The sequence below is a fragment of the Neolamprologus multifasciatus genome, chromosome 4 (genome assembly GCF_963576455.1).
Source record: "Neolamprologus multifasciatus chromosome 4, fNeoMul1.2, whole genome shotgun sequence".
NCBI classification, from domain to species: Eukaryota; Metazoa; Chordata; class Actinopteri; order Cichliformes; family Cichlidae; genus Neolamprologus; species Neolamprologus multifasciatus.
Genome location: NC_140442.1, coordinates 17,573,524 through 17,597,391, shown reverse-complemented (window position 1 = coordinate 17,597,391; position 23,868 = coordinate 17,573,524). Strand labels below are relative to the sequence as shown.

General features: G+C 41.6%; 3 protein-coding genes across 3 annotated transcripts; 1 reads left to right on the top strand and 2 right to left on the bottom strand.

Annotated features, from left to right (window-relative positions):
* Nucleotides 1-9,861: 9,861 nt before the first annotated feature.
* Nucleotides 9,862-14,455, bottom strand: dhps (deoxyhypusine synthase). The gene is made up of 9 exons (XM_085156799.1): nucleotides 14,261-14,455; nucleotides 13,519-13,668; nucleotides 13,312-13,433; nucleotides 12,992-13,088; nucleotides 12,777-12,863; nucleotides 12,579-12,684; nucleotides 12,395-12,498; nucleotides 11,945-12,070; nucleotides 9,862-10,457 (listed from the first exon to the last, which is right to left on the bottom strand). The coding sequence occupies exons 1-9, from the start codon at nucleotides 14,453-14,455 to the stop codon at nucleotides 10,362-10,364; spliced, it is 1,083 nt and encodes a 360-aa protein (XP_085012925.1). The 3' UTR covers nucleotides 9,862-10,361.
* Nucleotides 14,456-16,691: 2,236 nt separating this feature from the next.
* LOC146520224 (guanine nucleotide-binding protein G(I)/G(S)/G(O) subunit gamma-7-like) lies at nucleotides 16,692-18,871 on the top strand. Its single transcript, XM_085156800.1, has 3 exons — nucleotides 16,692-16,799; nucleotides 16,889-16,987; nucleotides 17,529-18,871. The coding sequence occupies exons 1-3, from the start codon at nucleotides 16,767-16,769 to the stop codon at nucleotides 17,652-17,654; spliced, it is 258 nt and encodes an 85-aa protein (XP_085012926.1). The 5' UTR covers nucleotides 16,692-16,766; the 3' UTR covers nucleotides 17,655-18,871.
* fbxw9 (F-box and WD repeat domain containing 9) lies at nucleotides 17,772-22,195 on the bottom strand. Its single transcript, XM_085156795.1, has 7 exons — nucleotides 21,613-22,195; nucleotides 21,380-21,527; nucleotides 19,996-20,974; nucleotides 19,715-19,863; nucleotides 19,419-19,622; nucleotides 19,261-19,326; nucleotides 17,772-18,614 (listed from the first exon to the last, which is right to left on the bottom strand). The coding sequence occupies exons 1-7, from the start codon at nucleotides 21,720-21,722 to the stop codon at nucleotides 18,540-18,542; spliced, it is 1,731 nt and encodes a 576-aa protein (XP_085012921.1). The 5' UTR covers nucleotides 21,723-22,195; the 3' UTR covers nucleotides 17,772-18,539.
* Nucleotides 22,196-23,868: the final 1,673 nt, after the last annotated feature.

Here is a 23,868-nt window from a genome sequence, read left to right as displayed (position 1 = left end):
GTTATTTCTAACCAGAATAAACATCCAGTATGAGAAGCCAGTAGCAGGAGGGCTGCCTGTATCCTCCCCCCCAAAAAAACAAAAAAACAAGGCGAATGCGAGGCGGGTCGAGATCCTCGCAGAGAGTGTTTGAGGTGAGGTGTTGGACAGCGTGCGTCAACCAGAATGCCGTCATTACAGGGGAAGGAATGAGCTCATGGACATTAACGGGCTGCGGGTTCGAGTGGGGGGGGGGAGCGAGAAACCGATGGAAAAGATGAAAAGGCAGAGAAAATAACACACCAGGATGAAAAGAGATGGCGGTATAAAGAGTTTAAGGTTAAAGGCGAGTAGGAGGTAAAGGGAGCAGTTGTCGCGTCTTTGATGGATGCCGGGACCTTAATTTACCTTCTTTCTTGACAACATCTTGCTGTGACCGTGTGGAGACGGCCTAGGCTTAAAAAGCGCAACTCGTAAAACAGAAAGGAAATTAAGAAGACGTACAAACTGGGATCTAAAACGGGCCGCACTGGGTACATTTTTTATGTCGACATTTTGGTTTTCTGTTAACCGAGCGATTAAAAAAAACTGTCCCGAAGGCAATGTAAATGTACACTTTAGTTTATTGTAGAGTCAAAAAAGTTGATTTTGAAAGTTAGCGAGGACAGACAATGCTATTCTTATTTCTTCCCAGTAGCACCCAAACACTGAACCTCACTTTGGCCTGGTGAAAACTGGAAAGCTTCCACATGAGATGCTGCTTTTAGCTCAAAACGATGCTCACAGCTGGGCTGGAAAAAGTTTGCGTTCTATTTATGGAAGCTCTGTCTAAAACTCCCTGCATCTTCACCACACTCGATTTGTGAAACAGAGGTGCCCGCTTTAGTGATAACATTCCCCAGCCTCTGCTCCAAAGCGACAACAGACAGCCAGCTAAAGCTTATTTAGAGTCTGGAGTTCCCCAAAAGCGTCCCACTACTCATACCTTGTACACGGCGAAATATTCAAGCTGCTGAAAATAAGAGCAACACAAAGGAGGGCGGCAAAATGAGTGGTTCAGCCGGGATCTGGAGACTGGAATGGTGTTCATTAAATAAAGTTTATCCTGTCCAGACAAGTGAAATTCAACCAAAAGGAATTCACAGCATTATGTTGTGCTCCGGGGTAGGATGGCTGTGTGTGCTTGTCTTTATTTATTTTTTTCTTTTAAGGAATACGCAGGATCAGACTTTATGTTTTCACAATGTATAAAAGCAAAGGTTCTCTATGCAACATGAAAATCCCTAACAATTTCTTAAGAGATTTTGCCGTAACTTAGCAGCAGAGGAAACATGCTCCAGTGCTCTTTTTCTCATTTTGTTTTGTCTTTGGTTTTCCCCTGTTCACAAGGGGCACAGATAAAGGGTGCAGGGTAAGCGTCTGTTAAAGGCAGTGCCATTCGAGTGGCCACTTCCTTCTAACCTAATTCTCCATTCTGTCATTGAAAAGCTATTTTTATAAGAGGCCACGGGAAGTCTGGGAGTTGACAAGGACCACGTACAGTGCACACAGGGTTGAGAAAATGCAGTGACGGACCTGCGAATGACAAACATGTGACAGAGCCAGACTGCTCTCTGTGTATTGGGGGGGTTAAAGAAGAAGGGAGCTGCTGTTAAAAAGGTGACAGTGATGCTCGAGTCTTATTGTGGTATTTATTACTGCGCATGCTTTGAAGTCTTCTTTCCACCACAGACCGTCCAGCTCTATCTGTTGGCCAGGGGAATTCCTGGCAGAGTGATTTTTTTTAAACTAGAGGACTGAATCACATTGCCAGGGATTTCCAATGGCTGACACGAAGAAAGCAGCCTCTTCGTCGCACGCGCGCCAATTTGCCAACTCATACGCAGTCACTCATTTGCATACACACATAGAAACGTCTCCTTTCTGTGTCACAAACAGATGCCCGTCGAAGCCTGGCTGTGCGGCAGCAGGACTTAACCCACATGTGAACAGTGAGTGTCTGCCATGTTCACAGTGGTTAAGTTCTGCCGCCACAGGGCTGCAGCCTGCAGGGGACAAGGGACAGGAGTAAAGGTCAGGGAGGGGCCGCACTGCATCAAAACACCACTCTTTCACATCAACACCAGGCTTCACATGAGCATGATCTCGTCCCGTGACTATATCCTCCCAACAAAAATCTGCTTTTTTATATAAAATGAGGATCTAGCCGCCTGTTCGATGATTTACTTAAGAACCTGTGACCTTCTTTGGCACTTGAACCCAACAACAACAAAGCAAAAAAGCTCTTTATCTGTCACACCATTGCCCATTTTTTTCTGTTATCTCATCGCCCCCCTGCTTTTTCAAGTGGTTTATGGGAAGTGAGTCTATTTTTCCTTAAAGGAAGCTTTTCAGGAAGTCTGCCACACAAACCTGGCACCCATCAAAGGAAGTGTCAAAAAAGCCAATTTCACCTAAATGATAGCAAATTCTGTGCCGTACTGCAAATTTTGGTATCGATCCGATACCAAAATACAGGGCCAGAATTATCAATGCTGCTACTTTTAACTGATAAATGCAGCTTATGTAGGGGAGTGTGTCATGACTTATGAGATGAATTACCACAATAATTAATCTCTAAAGCACTCTGGATCAACTTCTGTCCTTTAAATGTGCTACGTACTGAACATAAGGATAGAAGAGTATCGGTCCAATTGTGCTAGTATCCATCTGATACCAACACCAGTATTGGTATCGATACTATCAATATTTGAATCGATCCACTGACCGCTACTAGAAAGCATCACGTTGCCGGTAACGAGGCAAATACGTGCTACTCCTCAACAGCCAGATTGATCCTTTGACTTTATTTTTACGAGCTTTCCTGATCGTTGCTAAATTGACAACATGTGTCGGAGGCTGTGTGTGTGCACGCGCGTGCGGGAGTACTCCATGGATGACTCAGTAGTGTTACGAGTCGGCACTGTGATGTGGCTGAGTGGGATGCATGGGAACAGGTATCGCACTCCATTATGAGCGAGTGGCTGGCAAAAACAGCTAATCTGGTGAATTAGCCGAAATTGTTCAGTCTCAGTGTGTCAGAGCCTGATAAATGTCAGGCGTCTCATTAGTGTCGAAGGCTGCTCCCGTTCCTGTTGGGCGGGCAATATGTCATCTTGTGTTGTCGGGTGTATTGCTGGCTGCCAAGCTCTCTCTGGTGTGTGTGTGTTTGTAACCACGTTTAGTTTCACTTCTACCTGTTGATTTCTGCATGAGCATCAGTGTATATTTGGCTCGTTGTTGTGTGTCTGTGTTTATGTGTGTGTGACCACCTCTGTCCCCTCCTCCTCACCCCCCCGCTGGGTCGGTCTCCTGTGCCTGCTGTGCTGATAATCAGTGTGTGACGTCGGCTGGCTCAGTTCAGCAGGAACAGGGGACTGTTCTCATTTCCACACTCTCTCTCTCTCACACACACACACTAACACACACTTTAATGTCAGTTTAATAACAACATTAACACCAGACTTCTACATGCGTGTTTTCTTTAGTTATGCCGCTCTTTTTCATGACATACACAGACCTTTAAAAGCATATAACCATAAAAGCTGTATGTATTATAAATGTTAGAAATGTTTTAATCTGTATTTTTAGGTTTCATTCTTTGTTTTTTGTACCGTGATCTATGAAAATGGAAAAATATATCAATTAATTAAGTCTGTTTAAGTATATTTGAATCTTTTTTGGAAAAATAAAACTTGTTTTGGAAAAAAAAGAAGAAAACCTGTGCATTTGTGTTCTGTGACTCATTCCTTCACCTGTCAAATAAACCTCTTTAACCTTTGCGTCTCTCACTTGCTCTCCATCACTTTCTTTGTCTTTCTTATCTACGTTGAGGTCGCAAGCAGGAAATCAGATATGCGGCAAATGGCCACCAATCAGCAGGCAAAAGTTACACCGCGCCTGCTTACGTTCGCCTGTAAAACCAGAGAGAGCGAACGAAATCACTTGGCTCTGTTTTTTGTGTGGCGGTGAACTTAATTTGTAGGCTATGTTTCTATTGTGTACAGAAATTCATATTGCTTAAATCCAAAGAGCTTTCTGTGCCATTACGCAACAATAACCTTTTACTTCCTACGGATTTCGCACAGTCTGTCACGCTTACCACACAACTGAAAGATTTGTGACAACAGAGGTGTGTGTGTCTGTGTGTGTGTGTGTGGGGGGGGGGGGGCAAAGTCAAGAAATTGACAGGCAGCAATTTCAACTTTCAAAATAAAGAAAAAGTGCAAAATTCATCACTATTCTAACTCAAAACTACACTCATAATTCCAGGGGACTCATTCATCAATCCGTGTCCACATTATAAAGAAAACAAGCACTAATGTGGAGAAGGGGGAAATAAAAAAGGGCATTTCTACACAAAAACAATAAAATATATATATATAAATAATGGTTATGAGAAGAGGACAAAGGAAAATCTTACACTGTTTTCCATTTTTTCATTCGCGCTTTAGTTAGGATGTACTTTTTGTTTCCACAGTGACCTGAAAGTGAAAAAAGTACAGTGAGCGCTATGAGTGTAAAGGTTTCACATCTCTCTCTTTTTTTTTTAAACTGTTTAATCATCACCCCTACCTCATTCATGGACATGTCAGAATTCATTCATTTAGCTAAATGCAGTTACACCTCGGTAATTTTAAAAAGAGCCTGTAAGAGATATAAAAACCCTCATGCATCTTCTCCATGCAGAGTCCAGGTTTATTTCGGTGCTGTTAGGCATTTATTTGTTGTTGCTCTTTCACACCGTTTTGACCACATCCTCAGCCCATAGACATTTTATAAAAATACTTGTAAAAACACCCACCGAAAGCCTACACAAATACAGCAGGAAGTGTGACAAACACGACTGTATTGCAGGGTTAAGTTTGTTGTTTTGTGCATTTTTAACTTAAGCTAGCTTTCAACCTTTTCTGAGCTTTGCCTTAAACAAGGTATAAAAAGTGGTCTTACTATAAATGAGCAAAAGGGTGCTTTTAATAAAGTACTAAAGTATTGCTAAAGTATTTTTATTAAATAGAAATCAGTTCACTTCTATATCAGTTTCTCTCAATTTGTACCCCTTTAATTACTCTTCCACATTGTTAAATTCATTATTGCTCTCCTATCAAATTTCTTTACAAATTATACTTTTTTTTAAATAACAAAAGAGACACTTAACAAATGTGCATGAAAATGTTAACCAGTTAAATAAAGTTAATATTAACTTTATTTATATGGCACTTTTCAAAACACAGCGTTACTATGGGTTATTTTTCCACGCACGTATAGCGCTTTACTCAGTCCCTAAGAACCCCAAAGCGCTTTACACTACATTCAGTCATTCACCCATTCACACACACATTCACACACTGGTGATGGCAAGCTACATTGTAGCCACAGCTGCCCTGGGGCGCACTGACAGAGGCGAGGCTGCCAGACACTGGCGCCACCGGGCCCTCTGACCACCACCAGTAGGCAAACATGGGGTTATTATCTTGCCCAAGGATATTTGGCATGCAGCCAGGAGGCAGCCTGGGATCGAACCACCGACCTTCTGATTAGTGGCTGACCTGCTCTGCCACCTGAGCTACAGCCACCAAAATGACATGAAAGAAGTTTCACGGTGGTAGCTTTAGAGAGCATCAATACTATTAAACACAATTTGTAATCATTTAGAGCAGGCATGACAAACTCACTACTTAAGCATGTCAGATCAGTGAAACTCCTGTTTTCTGTCAGTGTAAAGAAACTAAGCTACACAACTGTGAGATGAGGAAAAAGATGTGCGATTTCAATAACACGTCTCGGTTTTTGTACATGATAGAAAGATGCTGCTGTTGAAAACAAAAGAAGTTTGTGAGCATGGATCTTTCTGTAAGAAATAAATGTGTAGAGTTACTGAAAATGGCATTGCTCAGACTATCCTGTAATTATAAAGTACACATTTTTATTTATGTATTTTTTGTTTACCATGAACCCATTCTAAAAACAAACAAAGAAATTCTATAAAAACTGGAACTTTTCTATCATTTAATTGTTTAGCTGTTTAGCTTTAATCATGTTTGTGTAACATGAATAACCCAAGGTTAGGTATTTATCAGTTGAAGAGCTGTAAAAAAAAATGCACATATATATATATATATATATATATATATATATATGCAGTATAGTGCACTATTAGTATGGATGTAAAGGAACTGACCACTAGAAAGCTCAAACCAAAGCCCGTCCTGATACCTGGGCTGATAATACGGTTTTTCTTGCTACAACAAATCTGATGAAGAACGATGACGCTGCAGCAACAGACACATGACATCCGGATGTTTGTCCTTGCCAAGCGGTTGCCAGAGCAACGCAGACACATGGCCGTCATCAAACTCAGCCAGCTGCGTCACCGGAGGAGACGGCGGTTCAACTGACGACTTCCTGTTTCTGAGAAAGCAAGCGAGGTGTGTGCAGTGCCCCCCCCGTCTCCACCACTTCCACCTTCACCTCTGTCCGTCCATTTATCACAGCTCCACCCCCCTTTCCATACATTTATTGCCCTCCCTATCGCAATGTTTATCTTTCCGTCGCTATCAGCTGCCCCTTTCTCGCTCCCTCATCACGCCCACGCAGCTGCACTCCTTCACCTGCCGATACCTCTCCGGCTCACCAATAGGCTGCCGAGATGGTGTTCCCGTGGCAACAACAAACAGGTAAACATGGGTGGAGCGAGGACGCCGCGGCTTTGCAACAACGTGCAGAATACTCCCTCGTATGTAGGCCACAGGTTTGGTTTCATGCTTTTTTTAGAGGAGCTTTTTCTGTTCGGGGATTTAAAGTAACTGAGGAAATCTTTCTAGAAAGTTAACCGAACTATAGGCCTGCTATACATAAACATTATATTAATATATACATATGTTATTTGCTCTGCTAAAGCTACCTTACTGCTAGCTTAAAGTTTCAGTAGCCTAGTTTAATGATTAATTGGTAGTAAAATCAGATTTTAGTCCATTTAATTTGGTAAAGTGGTAAAGTGAATTATTTATGTTTTGTTTTGTTTTTTAAATAAATGATCCAATGATATGTTTTTCCATGTATAAAGTGTCTTGTGTATATCATATTTTTCCCATTCAGTCACACATAAAAAAAAAAAAAACTTTAACAAGGTGAAAACCCGCTCTGCGTCATGCGTTATTCAACTCCCTGAATCCAGAAGGATATCTTTGTATTTTACATCTACTTGTGAAGACACGATGATAATCTTCCTCTCTCCTTTCAAAAATTCCTGCATACAGATCCGGATAGACATCAAAAGGTAATTACTTCTAATCTGGGCCGAGCCCAAACTCCATAACTCTTTGAGTAATCCTGCAAGCATACATCCTTGGCGGAGGTTAAAAGAAAGCGAGGGAAAAGTGTTATATTCCAAAGAGGGGATGGTTTTTGGACCTTTTGCAGGTTGGATTCAGCCTGAGAAGCAAAGCTCGGGGCAAATTAATGTGGAAAAAGTCTGCAAAGCAGCTAGTTGAGCTAACTGAAGGTGACTCAGACAGACATTTTTATCAGCACTTCCCTTCTCTTATCTGGAAATATGGTGACTGGACACTTGAAAAAAAAAGGGGGGGGGAGGGGAGGACACTGTTTAAAGAGACCCAAAACCGTGAAAATAAAGAAACAAAGCAATGGGAATTGGCTCCTGCATACACTTGGACACGACTTTACTCAGAAACCAATGTAAATATGTAAATGGCTGCATATTACTTTTCTTTTCCCCTTTCACTCCTCACTGATCCACCCCACCCTGCAGCTGTGCAGCAGGTCAGTGCTCCCTCTCTCTCTCTCTCTCCCTCCCAGTCTGGCTCTTTGGTTCTTACCATAAAAAAGCTGCCAATCTGGCTGGAAGAAGACATAATTGCCATTATGACTGCTGCGGCCCTGCACATCACACAGTATGCTGATTGTTCCTCAGAGCAGGAGGAGAAAGGGGGAGGAAAACACTGTCTGCTCTGTGCAGACGCCACACAATATTATCATAGCGTGACTACAGCTCATCCACACACACAGATACACACAGACAGGGTCTCTACTCACTTTTTTCTTTTTTCAGCCCACTCAGACTCTGTAATCTTTCAGCTAAGCGCAGAGCAAACACAGGTTTCTATAGGGATAAAAATCCATACACCGCTGCCTTTAAAAAAAGAAAGAAACTGTAACTGTCAAGCCCTGGGTAAACATACACTTACACACACAGTGCCACCACCAATAGGAAAAGATAGAAGGCCTGAATGGAAAAGCAGCTTGTACCAGAACAGGAACACCCAGTTAATGTGTGTGCGTGTGTTTCTGAGAGCATATGGAGCTGAGGTATTTGGGAAAGCTGACCTTACCCCGGGTCCAAGTCCACTTCTTCAGCTCCAAAAATTAAAAGGTCACAAACACATTAAAAGTACTGACACTTTAACAACTCCATAATATAAATAAATAATTTTAAAATAGCTTCAGTGAACATGTTTACACACATCCTGGTGTAAAAGCAGCTCTGTGCAGAGGATGTGAGAGCACTGATTAGCTGCAGGAAATATCCATTCCCACAATAGTAAACTGATGTATTTCGAAGGGAAACGTCTTTATCCTTGATACTAGATTACGCGGCTTATTCGGCTGACGGCACAAAGGAAAGGGGAGTCCCACCTCCAACGGGTGGAAGAAAACTGTGCTGCATCTGCATGCGCGTGAGAAAACAACCCCACGTGCACGTGCCGCTTGAGGGATTTGAAGGTAGGATCTCACAAGCCGCATCAAAGCCATTAGACTCGCTAAACAGACTTTATTCAAGCATTTGCCGCTCACTGAGCAAGTCGAGCCAGATTTCAATTTTCCTTGTTTTTTGTTTTTTTCCTCTCCTTGAAACCTTAAATTCTGCCCAAAGCAACAGAGAGTGCAGAATTTGTTTTATTTGCCCAGTTTGGAAACAGTTTTATGAAGGATTTTTGAATCTCATAACTACAAAAAAAAAGGGGGGTTCATAAAGTTGAAGGTTTATTTGATTAAAAGCACTGCTCCAGTCTCACACAACCCACCATAACTGTTAAGGAATATTACAGCAGGCCAGGGGCCAATCATATTTATCAGGAAAATAAATAGTTAAGCATTTAAAGGTCTATAAGGTCATAAAAGGCCACTGACACCAGGCTTATAACTGCATATTTTACTGCATTCAAACAGCCGTTCTTCAGGTGTGAATAGTTACATTTTAGAGTCTGTGCATCAAACAGAGCTGAAAATCTTTTAAATTATTAATATTAAGTAAATTAGAAAATAGTCTGCGGCCAGCTGGCACACTATGGCATGCCCGATTTGGCCCCGCAGGCTATAAATGGCTATTAAAGCTGCCATAAAGACAGCTTTAATGACACCGCTAATGTTCGCTTCCCTCACTTCAATGGAGGTTTTAATTATGCGTTTTAGCCCCGAGGTCACAGAGGTTCCAGATATCAGAATATCTTATATTCAGAGGTATGCAAATGTAGGTTTGAATTGTTTCAAGTCAATCTTGTAAACACGAGGAAAGTAATTCAGATCTGTGCCTTTACAGAGATGTAAATGTGAAAATTTAACAATCAGAGCTTCTTTATTCATTTATTGCTTGAGTACCTAATAAAGTGACCTCTAATCAATGCTTAATAGTCACCTCTGTGTTCTTGGATGAAATGCTCCCGAGCCACTTCAAACTCTTTCTGCAAACTTTTTATGCAATAAGGATAGAGTCATGTGAAATTTAGTGTCATATGACAGGTCCTCTGCAGCCTTTTCTCACAGGACTACTGCACAAAGTCTCTGTAAAAGTGCAATAAACCCATTTTAAAACAGAGACAGAACTGATGACTTCATGGTTTATTAAGACATACAGGGACATCTTTCATCCTGTAACCATGACGAGAAAGTAAAGGTTTGCTTAATATAATAGACAATAAGAATTATCGAGCGGCGTATGTGTGTGACGCCACAACTAAAATGAAATAAATTAAAACTATCTAGACTTCCTTTCACACACTCACACGACAGCTAAAACCAGTTACATTATAGACATAATCGTCTCTTTGGTGCATGCATTAGCATGATATCTATGACATTTCAGCTTTCTGAACAGTAAGAAAAAGAAATGCTGTACTTGTTCAAACAAGTAAATACTGGAAAGCATTAAAACAGGAAAGCATCACCACCGTTTCCCATTCAATAAGTTGTTCAGTTACAGCACTGTATGTATGACAGTACACGGTCTTGAAGCTGACCCAGGATCAGGCTGAAGTGTTCAATTTGACAAACAAAAGGCGTAAACCAGAGGAGCAAAGACAGTCGTTTTTAAACAGAGCAGCCAATTAATCCGTTTTCTTGCCGGCGGCCAGCTTGTCGACGTGTTGAGCGAAGGTCTCGGCCACAATCAGAGGGAAGACCAGAGACGCATCAGCGTACACCTGAGAACCAAGAACAGAGCCGCTGATCACTTTTCTATTATTATACAGATCATATTTTTAAACAATGATGCTGTATTATTGTTTTTCACTAAAGTGAAACCAGACAGTTTTCCTAGTTATGCTTTTCAGTGCCTTGGATGCACTCTGAGCACAAACACTGTGCAGATGCTGCCACCTTAAGGCCAAAATGAGGAACACATCTCCTAGTTGCACCACCATTGCCACCATTTTTCCCCCCTTCTGTTTGACTTGTTCTCGTTCCTTCGTTGCGTGCGAAGAATCTGTTGCTCTGCTTTGTTACCTTGCTGCCATTTTCAGTCCAGTATGAAAATATATCTAAACACTTTGAATGCCCCTAAAACTGATTTCACTGGAAAAGAAGGACAGCAAATGAAGGAACTCTCCAAACATGGAACAATGAAAGCAATAAAAACGCAAGTCGCTCAGATCAAACAGAGGGAAATTCTTTGTTATTAAAAACTCACCGGCCACTTCAATATGCACATTATTCATACACTGCTGAACTACTGGGATTTCCATACAAGAGAGTGATCTCAAACTGGTTTTCGGAACAGGACAATGAGTTCACTGTACTCAAATCACCAGACCACAGTCACCAGATCTCAAACCAGCGGAATGGCTTTGGGATGTGGTAAAACAGCAAAGTCTCATCAGAAAGCCGACAAATCTGCAGGAACTGTGATGCTATCCTGTCAATATGGATCAAAATCTGTGAGGATAGTTTCCAGCACCTTGGAGAATTAACACAGTTTTGAAGGTAAAAGGGGTCCAAACCAGCAGAACCAAGGCATACCTAATAAAGTGTCCGTGACTATATTAAGCATGACAAAAAATAATAAAAAATTAAAATACAGGTGGCTCCCAGTACCTCTCCCCAGCCTCTTAATAGCACCTATGGTGTAAATGTAAAAATTCAAGGTGATTTTCAGAAAAGATGAGCTCTGACCTTGAGGTTCAGGTTACTGAGATCCAAACTTACTGCACTTACAGTATGAATTTGAAAATCCTGTGTTCACAAACCCCCTGATAATACCCCATCAACCTTTGACAGCTAACAGGTAAAAACTCAGTAATTTAATATACTAGCTTAGCTTCTCAGACATTACTCAGTAGTCATGAAAACAGAAATGTTTGCATCAGTCTGGCCCGCAGTTATACGATCTCAACCCTGCTAACCAACCAACCCTAACCCAACCAACCAACTGAATGCCTGAATGATCCCATAAGTGCATGGAGCTGATGTGTCCAGTACAGCAAGCGTATGGGTGTTATGTACTCCACTCTTAAATCAAACTAAGGCGTTTTCAGTTCTTAAAACACCTCTGAAACTGACACCCTTAGACTTGTGCGCTAAAAAAAATAAATAAATAATAAAATAAAATAAACCCCAAAGACATCTCAAAATCTGATGTGAATAAAGACCATCTGACGTAAAAACAGGAGGTAAAGTTGACATTTATCATCACCTTAACAGGTTTGGCATCTGTTCTGATCTTGCCCCAAGATACAGCCTCGTCCGGTCTGGCCCCGGAGTCGGAGCCATCAAACTCCTGCCCCGTGTTCACATACACCACGTAGTCAGCTCCATTTCTCTGGCGGGAAAGAGAGAGAGTGTCAAAACAGGATTCTGATTAGGTTTGTGAGGAAGTTTGCTTTACTCGTTTAAACTTGTTAATATTTCTCAAAATAAGAACAAAGAGTCACAGTAACTTACAGGTAGAAAATTTCACAACTATTACAGTGAATCTGTGAAGTAACTACAGGCTGTAACTGTTAAAGCAGCTACAGTGGAAATACTCAGACAGCCCACATTCCTCAGATTTGTACTCAAGTAGAACCTCTTAGGTATAACCTAATTTATCAAACTTTTTCAGAAGTGAGAAAAGTTCAAGCTAAAGATAAAAGAATTTAGTTACCATAAGATTTGCGTTGGCTATATGATGTTTGACCAGCCCCCCTCCCAGGATGATCATCCCAGTCCTCTTGGCAAAAACCGCCTGGCTGTTCAACCTGCGAATATCTGAAAATAAAGCGCGCATTAGCAACACGAAATGACTAAAAACCTGCGTTTTAGTCAGCAACATCGGCGCCGCTACAAACCTTCTACGATGTCCAGAATCAAGCCGGGGTTCTTATACGAGTGGAAGTAGATCATGTCGCCCAGAGAGCCGTCTGTCAGAGCGGGACTGAACACCGGGATGTTATTCTGAAACGCAACACGACAGCACATTTAGCCACCAAACAGCACAGACGGTGCAAAGTAAGCAAAGCAAGTGAGAATAGGAGGTGCATAACCACCTTGTATGCCCAGTAGTAGACAGAGTCTGTATTATTTATCTCCTTTCCAAGTCGGTGGATCATTTTGGAGGGAGTCCAGCGGGTGCCCTGGAATCACAGAAACTTCTTATTATTCCTAATTCTTTTTAAAGTTGTATATTACATATTGAACCTAAGAGTGCATAAGACTAACAACTATTGTTGCAGTAGGCTTTGGGGTGCAGGGAGAGACTCACCTCTGTGTTCTGCTCCAGCAACATCTGGTCCAGGATGGGCATCAGCCAGTCTTCAAATTTACAGTAGTTATCGTTGGGCACCACCAGATTACCAATTCTACAGCCAGTGAAGACAGAGGGAGACGGACAAGGACAAAATCAATACATCAGCAGGTTTTTCTATGTGAGCCAAGGTCACAGATCAGCACCTGCCTGAAAAATCCTTGCACCAACACAACATGTGCCATTTGTGATGAAAGCATAAAGAATAAGAAACTTGTCCACGAATATTTTTATTTTACATGTTAGCTTACAGATAAACCACAGCAGCGCTAACAAACCTGTTGATGCCTCTCAGGCGGAGCTCCTTGCCAGGGAGGCTGAAGTCTCCCAGGTAGGTGTGAGCCAGGCACTTGATCAAATCCTCCTCCACGCCTCCTGCTGTGGTTACAATAACATCCACCTGACGCAGAGGAACAGATTCTGAGAAACCGGGTGACTGATTTAGAGCTTATGTGGATCGTTACATAAGACGTGTCATTTTGTACCATTTTGTGCTGCGCCAAATAGCGGATGCTTTCTCTGACTCCGGAGCTGATGAGGTTGGAGGTGTACCCCAGGAAGATGGTGCAGCCTGACTTTGGGGTTTCCGACTCATTTCCTTCCCCTTCCTCCACTGGTTCAAGACGCTTCTCGATCTGTGGTGGTCAAAATCATTGCTGAGCAACAGATAAACAGATATTGCAAACATACAACGTGGATCACTGTGGCAACAACCACACCTTACAAATGAGGCCAAACACAACAGCGTCAAGCAGCTGGCTCCAAAACCACCGCTGGCTCAATGTCAACTTCATCAAAGTCAACAAATTTGTAATTTTGCACTCCATCTCCAAGTTTTGAGGTAAACAGAACGCAGGATAAAAGTCAGGTTGGATTGTGGGTGTGACACATGTGCCCAGTCTGGAGTGACTGATAAGTTTTTTGAATGAGGAGGGCGAGTAAAAGTCTCTCAGTATCAGTGGAGCAAGACTCTAGGAAGTTAAAAGCTTTTAGGGTTCTTTGTTTTGTTTTTTAAATAGTGACATATTCATATCAATACGATCCCTATGATCCCGATCAATAGGACTCCTCTTGTACTGCAGTGGAAGAAGAAATGCCAAAAGATGCACATAGCATAACCTGGGCAAGCAAAACCAAAACTACTATAAGACAGGAGAACATGTGGGTCCAGACACCTTGTAGTCGTTTACTGAAAGTTAATAACCCCCCCAAAGGCATTCCTCTCACCATGGTGTTGATCTCCTGGATAGCCAGGGCTAAGCTGCTGGCCTGGAAGCCCGTGGTGAGGTAGGACTTCAGCACCGCATGGAGATCGACTCCCTGGTTGAAGTCGTAACCTCTGATTTTCGGCATGTCCTCAGGGAGGTCGCAGCTAGGCTTCAGGACAGCCTCCATGGCAACTGAGGGGGCCTGGTCTGCCATCTTCTCTGCAAAAGACAATCACCAAACAGAGGCTCTTTGAGATTTCCACAGAGATGGGCCTTCTTGGAGGTTTTCAACCTATTTTAGGTAAAAAATAAATAAATATAACACACACTTGCAGATCCAGCTTATTCAGGATGCGATTCATTTGAATGTGCAAATGTTGGGAAGAACATTTTCCTGAAACATTTGGTTACTGGAGTGTTTGCATATAAAGAAACTAAAGTTAGTGGATTCCTAGTAAAAATTTCTATTCCTGGAAAGCCTAGCAGCATGTTTCTAAGGTGGATATCCATCCTGCAGATTCCTTTAAAGTGCACCTCCTGAAGTTTTCCTGATTTTCTATTCATCATTCATTACAGTGCTAAAAACCTCACAGTAAGGTCAACATATGTAAAAGTAATCCGTGTGAACCAGAAGTGGAGACTATAGACTGCTTTGTTTCTGCTATTTCTTTTTGGGCCTCTGAATGATGCCAATGAGGGAGGATTTCTTAATTTGGTCAGCTCTGGCTCTGTGAACAACAGCTCCTCCCATCTGCTATTGAAACCTTCTGTTTCCGAGGGCAGCCAATCAGAAGAAAGCAGGTTTTTAGGGAAGCAATGGAGGCCAGGTACAAGATAAAAAATGATTATTTTAACTGTTATTTATATAAAGATACTCTAGTAGAGTCCATAAGTAAAAACATGGAGCTGGAAATGAGCAGATAGCAGGTCTGTTGTATATTCTCGTCTCTGGTGGCTCAAAATCTCTTTCATACCGTAGTTGAAGTGGAGGAAAATTACTTTAATACGTTTTTGAGGCGTGCAACAAAAAAACAACAATGTATATTTATTACCACAGCACTGTACTGCAGTTACATTGCTATAGATCTGCTGCACAGAGACATACTGCACAGTTTACTCAACTATGCTGTAACTTTACTTGTTAAGACTTCACATAAACATATTGCAAGCTTATAAAATCAGCTATCTGACTTTATGAGTACCAACACTGTCGTGAGAGGTGACTGGGCATTGATTTATCAGGATATTCTAATACTTTGTTTAAGGATTACATATCTGGTGACTTTTCGTTACAACACATGCTAATGTGAGAGTAAGCAGATGAATATTTTAAATGTAAATGCGACTTCTGGCCATCACATGGCTTTTTAAAAAAAATAACATCGATTTCACAGCCACAAAATATCCAAACTTTAAAAACCCTATGGTTTAGATGTAAAATTCCACTTATTTTTGGAATAAATGTCTTTGCACAGGGACTAGCCTTTAATAAAAGAGCATACGGCGTTTAGCAGGTGCTAAAACATCAATGAAAACATACAAAAATCCATGTGATAGACGTTAGCTAGAAGCTAACTCTGAGTCAAACTAGCTTGAATCGCGACTTAACATCTAAAAGAGAAATGAAGACATACCTGTTCTTGAAGAGGCGTCAGGTGATGAAGAAGGCTGAGCAATAAACGGCTGTCACTACGCGCAAAAAAATAAATATTGAAGATTTGTATTCCCCTAAACGTCGCATGGATCGCCCGTGAGAAACGAGCTACTTCTACGGAAAGTGAAAAGGGACAAATGTGATCCAGGTTGCCCTTATTTTTAGCTACTCTACCTTTGTGGTGTTCACGGTGTTTTTCTTTCTCATCTTCCACAGATAGACAAATAGTAACATTTTAGGAGAATTTTCTTTCCCACCCGTTCTCCACAGGATTCCGTGAACTTTCCCATTGTTTTGAGTGCCGGTCAGTCCAGTGAGAGCTAATCGCAAATCCTTTTTATGCTACACCCACCAGTTGCAGTCAATCATGATCACTAATGAGAAATTAACAGGCCTTGACTATTTCAAGTTATAAGACATTATAGAACCCTCAGCGCTACTTATTAAAAGATTTAAATGAGTGTATGTACATATTGGGCCTGTATGTATACTGTTGACGCTGTGTGGATTAGAGAAAATCCTAAATTTCCAGTTCTTGTTTTTTGGTGTTTTTTTACTTGTCCTAAAATTCGTCATTCATCAGGACCCACTAATCACTGAACTTAAAAAGAGTCAGCTAAGCTCAAACTTTTCTACATAAAATCTTCTGTCAAAGTACAGACACATAATCTTGGTTTAAGGGCAGACCACACCTCTGAAGCACAGCCTCCAGCAGTGCCTGTGAAGAGATGTGATGTTTGTGACATTTCCACCACTGTGTTGTCTGACCTTTTCTATCACAGTCTTTGAACTGGGCCCAACAGGGAATTAAAAAACAACAAACAGAGGAGGGTACAGGTCAAAAGGGAAAGCCAGGAGCATCTCTGAGCAGATGCTCCTGTATAACCTGAGCTGTTTAGATCAGGTAAGTCACTTGTGTAACTCATTTTCCTGCTGCTAACTTTGGTGTCATAGGAGTATGTTTTTGTTTTTTTCTGTGTTTTTGCTCTCAAGACAATGTCAGGAAAGATGTGCAGCAGCAGCAGCAGTGTTATTCAGGCACAAAAACTGGTGGATCAACTTCGGGTAGAGGCAAGCATGGAGAGATTCAAGGTGGGTAAGAATCTAAATCATCTGTTAGTTTGCTTTATAGAGGTGGGCAGATTGATATAAATATTAATTGTATCAATACCAACGCTGGTATCGGTATTGGATTGAGACTAAGCATGATATGGTCGATATTTGTTTCCATCCTCTACGCTCAGTATGTAGATCACTAAATTGTATTAAATTAATACTTTTTTTGTGTGTGTGTGGGGGGATGAATAATGTCTTAATCTTTTTGTGTTTAGTCACATCAGTTTTATTTAAAGCCTGCAGCACATTTAAGTAACAGAAGCAGATCCAGAGTGCTTTAGACACATACACATTTAAATCCCAGGTCTCCCAAAAACAGTTCTGTATTCAGTATCTGTATTTACCTGGTATTGGATCAATATTAATTTTTAGTATCACACAGGACTATCATTTTATACTTTAATTGCTAAAAAGTACTGAATATATATATGTATTTTTTATAAAAACACCCCATGCTCACTGTCCAACAGTTTTTCATACTTGTGTCTAAAATCCAGTCAACTCTCTGGCCCTGCAGATCTCTCTGACAGCAGCAGATTTAGTCCAGTACTGTCAGGAGCACAGGCGCAGCGACCCCCTGCTTACCGGCATAGCCGCTTCATCCAATCCCTTCAAAGATAAGAAGACCTGTTTGATTCTTTGACAGCTCCCAGACGGCGCTGTGAGGAAAACCTCTGTCTGAGAACGCAACCACGAACATGTACTGTGTAAAAGATACTACATGTTCTCATCTGGAAAAATCACGAAAGAATTCATGCACTTGATTTTTAGAACTTTTAATGCTGTCTTCTGTGGAAACAGTCTCTCAGCATGTTTGTAAATTGATTTTTGGTCAATATTAAAAACACACAGCATATGGACACAAATAATAACACTTTCCCGACTGTATTCAATTAAATAGCTATAGAAACACAATCAGTTTGTCACAGAGCAATAATTAGTTTACTGTACATGAAATGTTTAAGTAATTATTCTTGTATAATGCCAGTTTACATATGAGATTCAATAAATGTATTATAATTACAAACATTTACATGTCTGTGGTTTCAGTGCTGTTTGAACATAGCATATTTAAAGTGTCCTTAAGAGTGATTCAGTGAGTATTGGCACAAAATTAACATTTTTGGGGTAAACAATGGAAATAAATATTTGCTTTTCCATCTTTTTTAGTGGATCAAACAAGATAGAAATAAAAAATAATAAAAATATAATGTGAGGGTTTGTGACAAGACTAAAATACCTGAAATATCCTCCACCACATATTTACAACTAAATTAAACAACTGAAAGCAGTCATTTCAAAATAGTTCACTTAAAAATTAAAATAACCTGATTGGTCATCATCTGTCGTCATTTCTTCCCTTCTGTGTTTGTCTGTTTACTCAGCACTTACATGACTGTTGATGTAGCCAGCCTTCCAGGCAACGGCAGCTTCTTTATTTACCTTTGTTGATTTGTATAGAGACACAGAACAACACAACAAAGACCAGGGTTCCTGTTTTCATTGTTACCATGTAGTTTCTTCCACTTCATTTTCGGGGCCTCCACACTTGCACCCTGACGTCACCGGACGCTATAGCGAGGACTCCGGCCTCCACGCTCAGCTGAAAGTTTTCACACAGTGCAGTGAGAGAAACGAGAGGGAGAGAGAAGACACATGAACGGTGAAAAGAAGCCCACATTAATAAAGTTAAAATATCATCACTGATGCCCAGAGAGAGAACTGTCAGTACTTTTGCACTCACTAACATTGAATCCCTCCAAAACAGTTCAAAATGTGTCGTCTTTGATCAGAGTATGACCTCCCTAAAAGAAACTATAGCAACCCCTTCAGCTACTGCAGAACTGACAGATCCTAACCCAGGGGTGGGCAATCTCAGTCCACGAGGGCCGGTGTCCCTGCAGGTTTTAGATCTCACCTTGGGTCAACACACCTGAATCACATGATTAGTTCGTTACCAGGCCTCTGGAGAACTGAAGACATGTTGAGGAGCTAATTTAGCCATTTAAATCAGCTGTGTTGGTTCGAGGACACATCTAAAACCTGCAGGGACACCGGCCCTCGTGGACTGAGATTACCCACACCTGTCCTAACCAAAACCAGAAAGAGCAAATATAAAACCAGTTTTAAAGTCTCTGCATTGGCTTCCTGAAAATTATATACGGTGTGTTCTGTAAACCATTCTGAGCTACAAAGTTGTATAAAAAAGTTGCTATATAAACAGTGTTGACTGACTGCACAGCACTCACCCCATGGACTCCAGTTTGATAGTGCAGGGTGCTTAACGTCCTCGGAGGCGCGCATGGTATATGAACCTGTAGCGCAGGCGGAAAAATTACAATTCAAGACTTTCAAGACATTCAGTAGCAAAGTTCCAGCAGCTTAAGGTTACGAAGAATTCTCTCACCTTGACGGTGCAATCAGATGAACAGGTGTAGAGGCTACCGGGGGATCTGTGGATGCCGGTGATCAGAGCTGTGTGCCCCACATCATACTGAGAGACAGGCTTTAAGGTCCCCGCCTGCATGGAAAAGGAGTGCAGCTTGCCGCCGTTGTCTCCTGCCCATACCTCACAGCCACTGTAGCTCATGGACAGCAGGTAGGAGCTCAGCTGTAAAGTGGTGGGGTGGGTGGAGTTAGTGGCTTGGTGTAAAGGTGGATATGAGTATGTTTACAAAAGCACAAGCTCTTCAAGAAATCTACCCGAAGTCTCTTCAAGCCTTTGCCCGCTCTGCGGTCATAGACAGCCACAGTGCAGTCTTTGCTCCCTGAGATGATGTATTTGTCATCTGCACAGAGGCACATTACGGCGTTACTGTGCATACGGATGATTTTCACCAGTGGTGCAGCAGCTGTGGACAAAAACAGACAGAACCCACCTCAGCAAGTCATTTGTCTATATAACTGCTTTGCATTTACTAAACTCTTGACCCTCATGTGCACTTTCTACACAGCAAAACAAGCTTCATATAAATCCCTCTCACCTCTGGTGTCATACATGCTGACCCGCTTGTCAAATGTACCAGCCAGCAACATGTCGGGCTGACAGGACAAGCAGAGAACAGCAGCCCCGGTCCTGATGAGGGCCCTATCTGCACCGCCTGCCTGCAGGTCCCACAACCTCACAGTGCTGTCAAAGCCCCCTGAGGCCAGCAGAGGTCCTTGAGATGCCAGGCACCAGACCCAGCCTCGATGGCTGCTAAAATCACCCTGCCGTCCCATCGTCTGCAGCAGCGAGCCCAGCTCCAGATCCCAGAGCTTTACGTTCCAGTCTCTGGAAGCTGTGGCACAGACCTTCCCCTCTCCCCCAAGAAGGAGGACCGAGTTTACATGGGCAATGTGGCCTGTAGGCAGGGTAATGCATTCCAGCGCTGGTGGTGGGCTTGGACTTCTTGCCTCTACATGTTGCCCATTACCCAGATTCCTGTGGTCTGGCAAGTCTTCTTGGTGATTAAGAACTGCGTCTCGGCCCTCGTTGGCAATAAAAACCCTTCTGTGGTCCATTTCTTCTTCCATTAGTGCTGCAGCATCACCCTCTAATCTGTCTTCAAGCTCTTCTCTCAATCTCGCTACTTGGTCCCCACCTAAGACGTGCTGCATTTCACCCTCTTCACCTTCCACTGCCACCTCCATTGCCTCATCCGCACCATAAGCAACCTCCTGCACTGCCACTCCCACTCCGACCTGAACCTCTCCACCATTATCCTGGCCTCCCACACCAGGCTCCCCATCCTGAGGCATCACTTGCTCCCTTCTCTCCTCATCCTCCTGGTTTTGTCTGGCTACATGCTCAACTTCACCCGACCAGCAGGTTATGAGCTGTTCCATCTGCAGGCAGGCACCAGGCCAGTCAAAGTCCTCCCTTGGCCCCACTGGAAAAGCAGCTCTCAATCCCACCAACCTCTGTGCTCGGAGCTGCCAGGAGGTCCTGTCCTGCCCCACGTTACTCAGCGCATGGCAGACCTGAAACAAGAAGGGGAAGGCATCGAAGGACATTTAAACATATGCATGAGACAAATGTGGTCATGTGCCAAACATCTGTATTTTCCTGATTCATCTTTAACCCTTTCCCCCCCTTTTGGACACCTGCTATGGGTAATTTTTGTTTCTCTTTGTTGACATGAGCAGTTTCTGTCATATTTCAGGGCTGCTTCCAGAAGTTAGTGAGGGTGATCTCTGCCCATGCAGTTTACTAGGGATACCCTTCGAAAAACACAGTGCCCATTCTAATGGTTGTCAAACCAGGTCTTTATTGACATATACTGAGGTATTAGAACTCATCTTTAAAGATACCGAGGACCCCATCAAATGTTGTCTTTACAAAAAAAGAGTTAAATAACCAACCGTAAAAAAGGCTTTCAAACAAACCTTTGGCAGCACGTTGACTACAAAGTGAACAGGAAGATATGAGACAATGTGGGTTAATATCTCCCATGGTAAGGACAACAAGCCACTGGACTCAGCTGAAGGTGAGGGGCTGATATCTGCTGAGGATGAGTGGCTGGTGGTCAGCAGACTAAGAAGATTAGATAAACACAGATTAATTATTTTCTTCATGACACTGTGCCACATGAAAACCCAGCTGACTGTGTGAGGCTCACCCATGCAGGTCAGGCCTGGTGGCTTCAGTGCTCTTCACCTGGTCAGGAAATGGCTGCTCACCGCGTACACCTGCCTCGCCTTCCTGCAGGTTATCCCTGACCTCAGACATCACCTTTCTCCTCCAGAAGGCTAACTCATGGACCTTAGACTAACTTTATTTTGTGTTTTAATAAAGGTGGAGCTCTTTAAGCTAAGCTTAGCCTCAACTACACTGATGATGTTCGTATTCAGGGAAACTCTGCCTGAGGAAAGCTTTAGGTAGCCGTCACAAATGAACGCTTTCCTTTCCTTGATAGCTGCTAACTGCAATAGAAATACAGCTTTAAAACGCCCAGATAGCGGTTATCTTCCAAGTGTTGGCTGCTACTCCCTAAAAACAAAACCTGAAAGCGTTTACCGCTTCTTAAAACTTACCGCCTGAGTCAACGTTACTAAAGCGGAATATAAATCGAATTAAAGACTAATGTAAGGCAGAAGCATCAATTGTTGTTTCTGTCCTGTAATCAAACAAACACACACACACACACACACACACAAAAACATTCAAACGGCAGTTCCGATGTCGTCATCAAACTGTGCAGCAGAATTACAATTCTATTGGTTGCGATTGGATCAGCCAGTGTGAGGGAGGGGGACACCCTCATCGGTGATTGGTGGATACGTTGTCAGCGCGACCATTACGGGGAAGACTTTCCTAAAAGCTTTTCCCCGCTATATATTATCAGTTTTTGTATTTCACGTGACGGAAAAGAAAAGTTAATACATTTATTTCTGAAATAAATGTATTGAAATGAAATAATATACATATACACATACATATATATATACACACGCATATACACACACACACACACACACACACACACACACACATATATATATATATATACACATGCACACATATACATATACGTACATGTATATATGCACATACATACATACATGTATATATGCACATACATACATACATGTATATATGCACATACATACATACATGTATATATGCACATACATACATACATGTATATATGCACATACATACATACATGTATATATGCGTATGTATGTATATATATATATGGATGTATATATATATATATATAAAATTATGGCTCTTAAAGTACCACTCTTATGACCGACATTAAAGTAGTATGCGCCTATTTAACACCATATACAGTTTACACATGACAATTTTATTTCTTATATGAAAGAATTTATTTTAACTGTCATAAACAGGATATGACAAGTAATAATAATAATAACTGTGCTGCATTAAAACATTTACAGCAGGTGCGACATCCGGTCTTTAAGTAATGACGTATGAAGCATGCTTCCGGGTTAAAACTAATTATCAAGGCTGTTGTGTTAACATGTTTTACTGCTTTGTGTCTTGTTCTATTTAATCTAAACAAGCCCCTAATTCAGTGATCACTGTCGGCCTCTCGCGGTTTTTATAACCACTGTTTATTTTAAAGCTCAGTTCTTAAAGAGAGAGAAGCATTTTCAAGAGCTTCTCTCAAAATATGTTTTAGGGTTTTAAGGGACTTTGAAAAGATGGTGGTATATGTGATCATAGACAACAGAAAATTCTGAGTCAACTCAAAGCTTATAGAAAAAAACTTTTATTTTCCCCTATTCACAAAAATTAAATAAAAAGGGATACACCAGATTACATCCAACCTGCACCACAGTTCAGCAAAAAAAAAAAAAAAAAAAAAAAGGTAATACATGAAATTCAACTGCTGGCCTTGATATCAGATTGAAACAAAACTTCTGAATTTGTCTTCCACATTCTTCCCTCCGGTATGCACCAAGCACCGCCTTGTCCTCAGTACAACCGTGTCAAATTTAACATCATCAGATGGTCCGCTATAAAACAACGAAAACAAACTGTTCTTTAAATAAAAAGAATAAAAAGGAGGAAAAAAAACTTTTAAAGTCCAAAAAAAATTTGTGCATTACAGCACAAAAACATAACATAAAAAACAAAATAAATTAAAAAAAAACTTTTTTTTAAAAGGGAAAAAAAAAAAAACACAAAAACCTGTGGACAACTTGTATTTATGTATCAACAACCTGGTGAGATGTGGCAAAGCTTTTTATTTTCTTTTAACTAATTCTTTGTGGCACAGGAGCTGCAAGCATGCTGGTGCAGCCTGTGACCAGCAGGGGGCCACCTCATCTCTCAATGGCTGCCTTCCAGTTAAAGCTGCACAGGATGCCCTCAGTTATTCACACTGTGGAGTGCTGCGGCT

Excerpts from the sequence above, each read along its gene's own strand:
- fbxw9 (XM_085156795.1), bottom strand. The coding sequence starts at position 21,722 with ATGTCTGAGGTCAGGGATAACCTGCAGGAAGGCGAGGCAGGTGTACGC. Across the intron at positions 19,327-19,418 it reads CATCTGATTGCACCGTCAAG|GTTCATATACCATGCGCGCC; the intron begins GTGAGAGAATTC and ends CCTGCGCTACAG. Across the intron at positions 18,615-19,260 it reads ATCAAACTGGAGTCCATGGG|CTGAGCGTGGAGGCCGGAGT; the intron begins GTGAGTGCTGTG and ends GAAAACTTTCAG.
- dhps (XM_085156799.1), bottom strand. The coding sequence starts at position 14,455 with ATGGCAGACCAGGCCCCCTCAGTTGCCATGGAGGCTGTCCTGAAGCCT. Across the intron at positions 13,669-14,260 it reads TCCAGGAGATCAACACCATG|ATCGAGAAGCGTCTTGAACC; the intron begins GTGAGAGGAATG and ends TGACCACCACAG. Across the intron at positions 12,685-12,776 it reads TCTACTACTGGGCATACAAG|AATAACATCCCGGTGTTCAG; the intron begins GTGGTTATGCAC and ends GTTGCGTTTCAG.
- LOC146520224 (XM_085156800.1), top strand. The coding sequence starts at position 16,767 with ATGCTCCTGTATAACCTGAGCTGTTTAGATCAG. Across the intron at positions 16,800-16,888 it reads ACCTGAGCTGTTTAGATCAG|ACAATGTCAGGAAAGATGTG; the intron begins GTAAGTCACTTG and ends TTTGCTCTCAAG. Across the intron at positions 16,988-17,528 it reads CAAGCATGGAGAGATTCAAG|ATCTCTCTGACAGCAGCAGA; the intron begins GTGGGTAAGAAT and ends CTGGCCCTGCAG.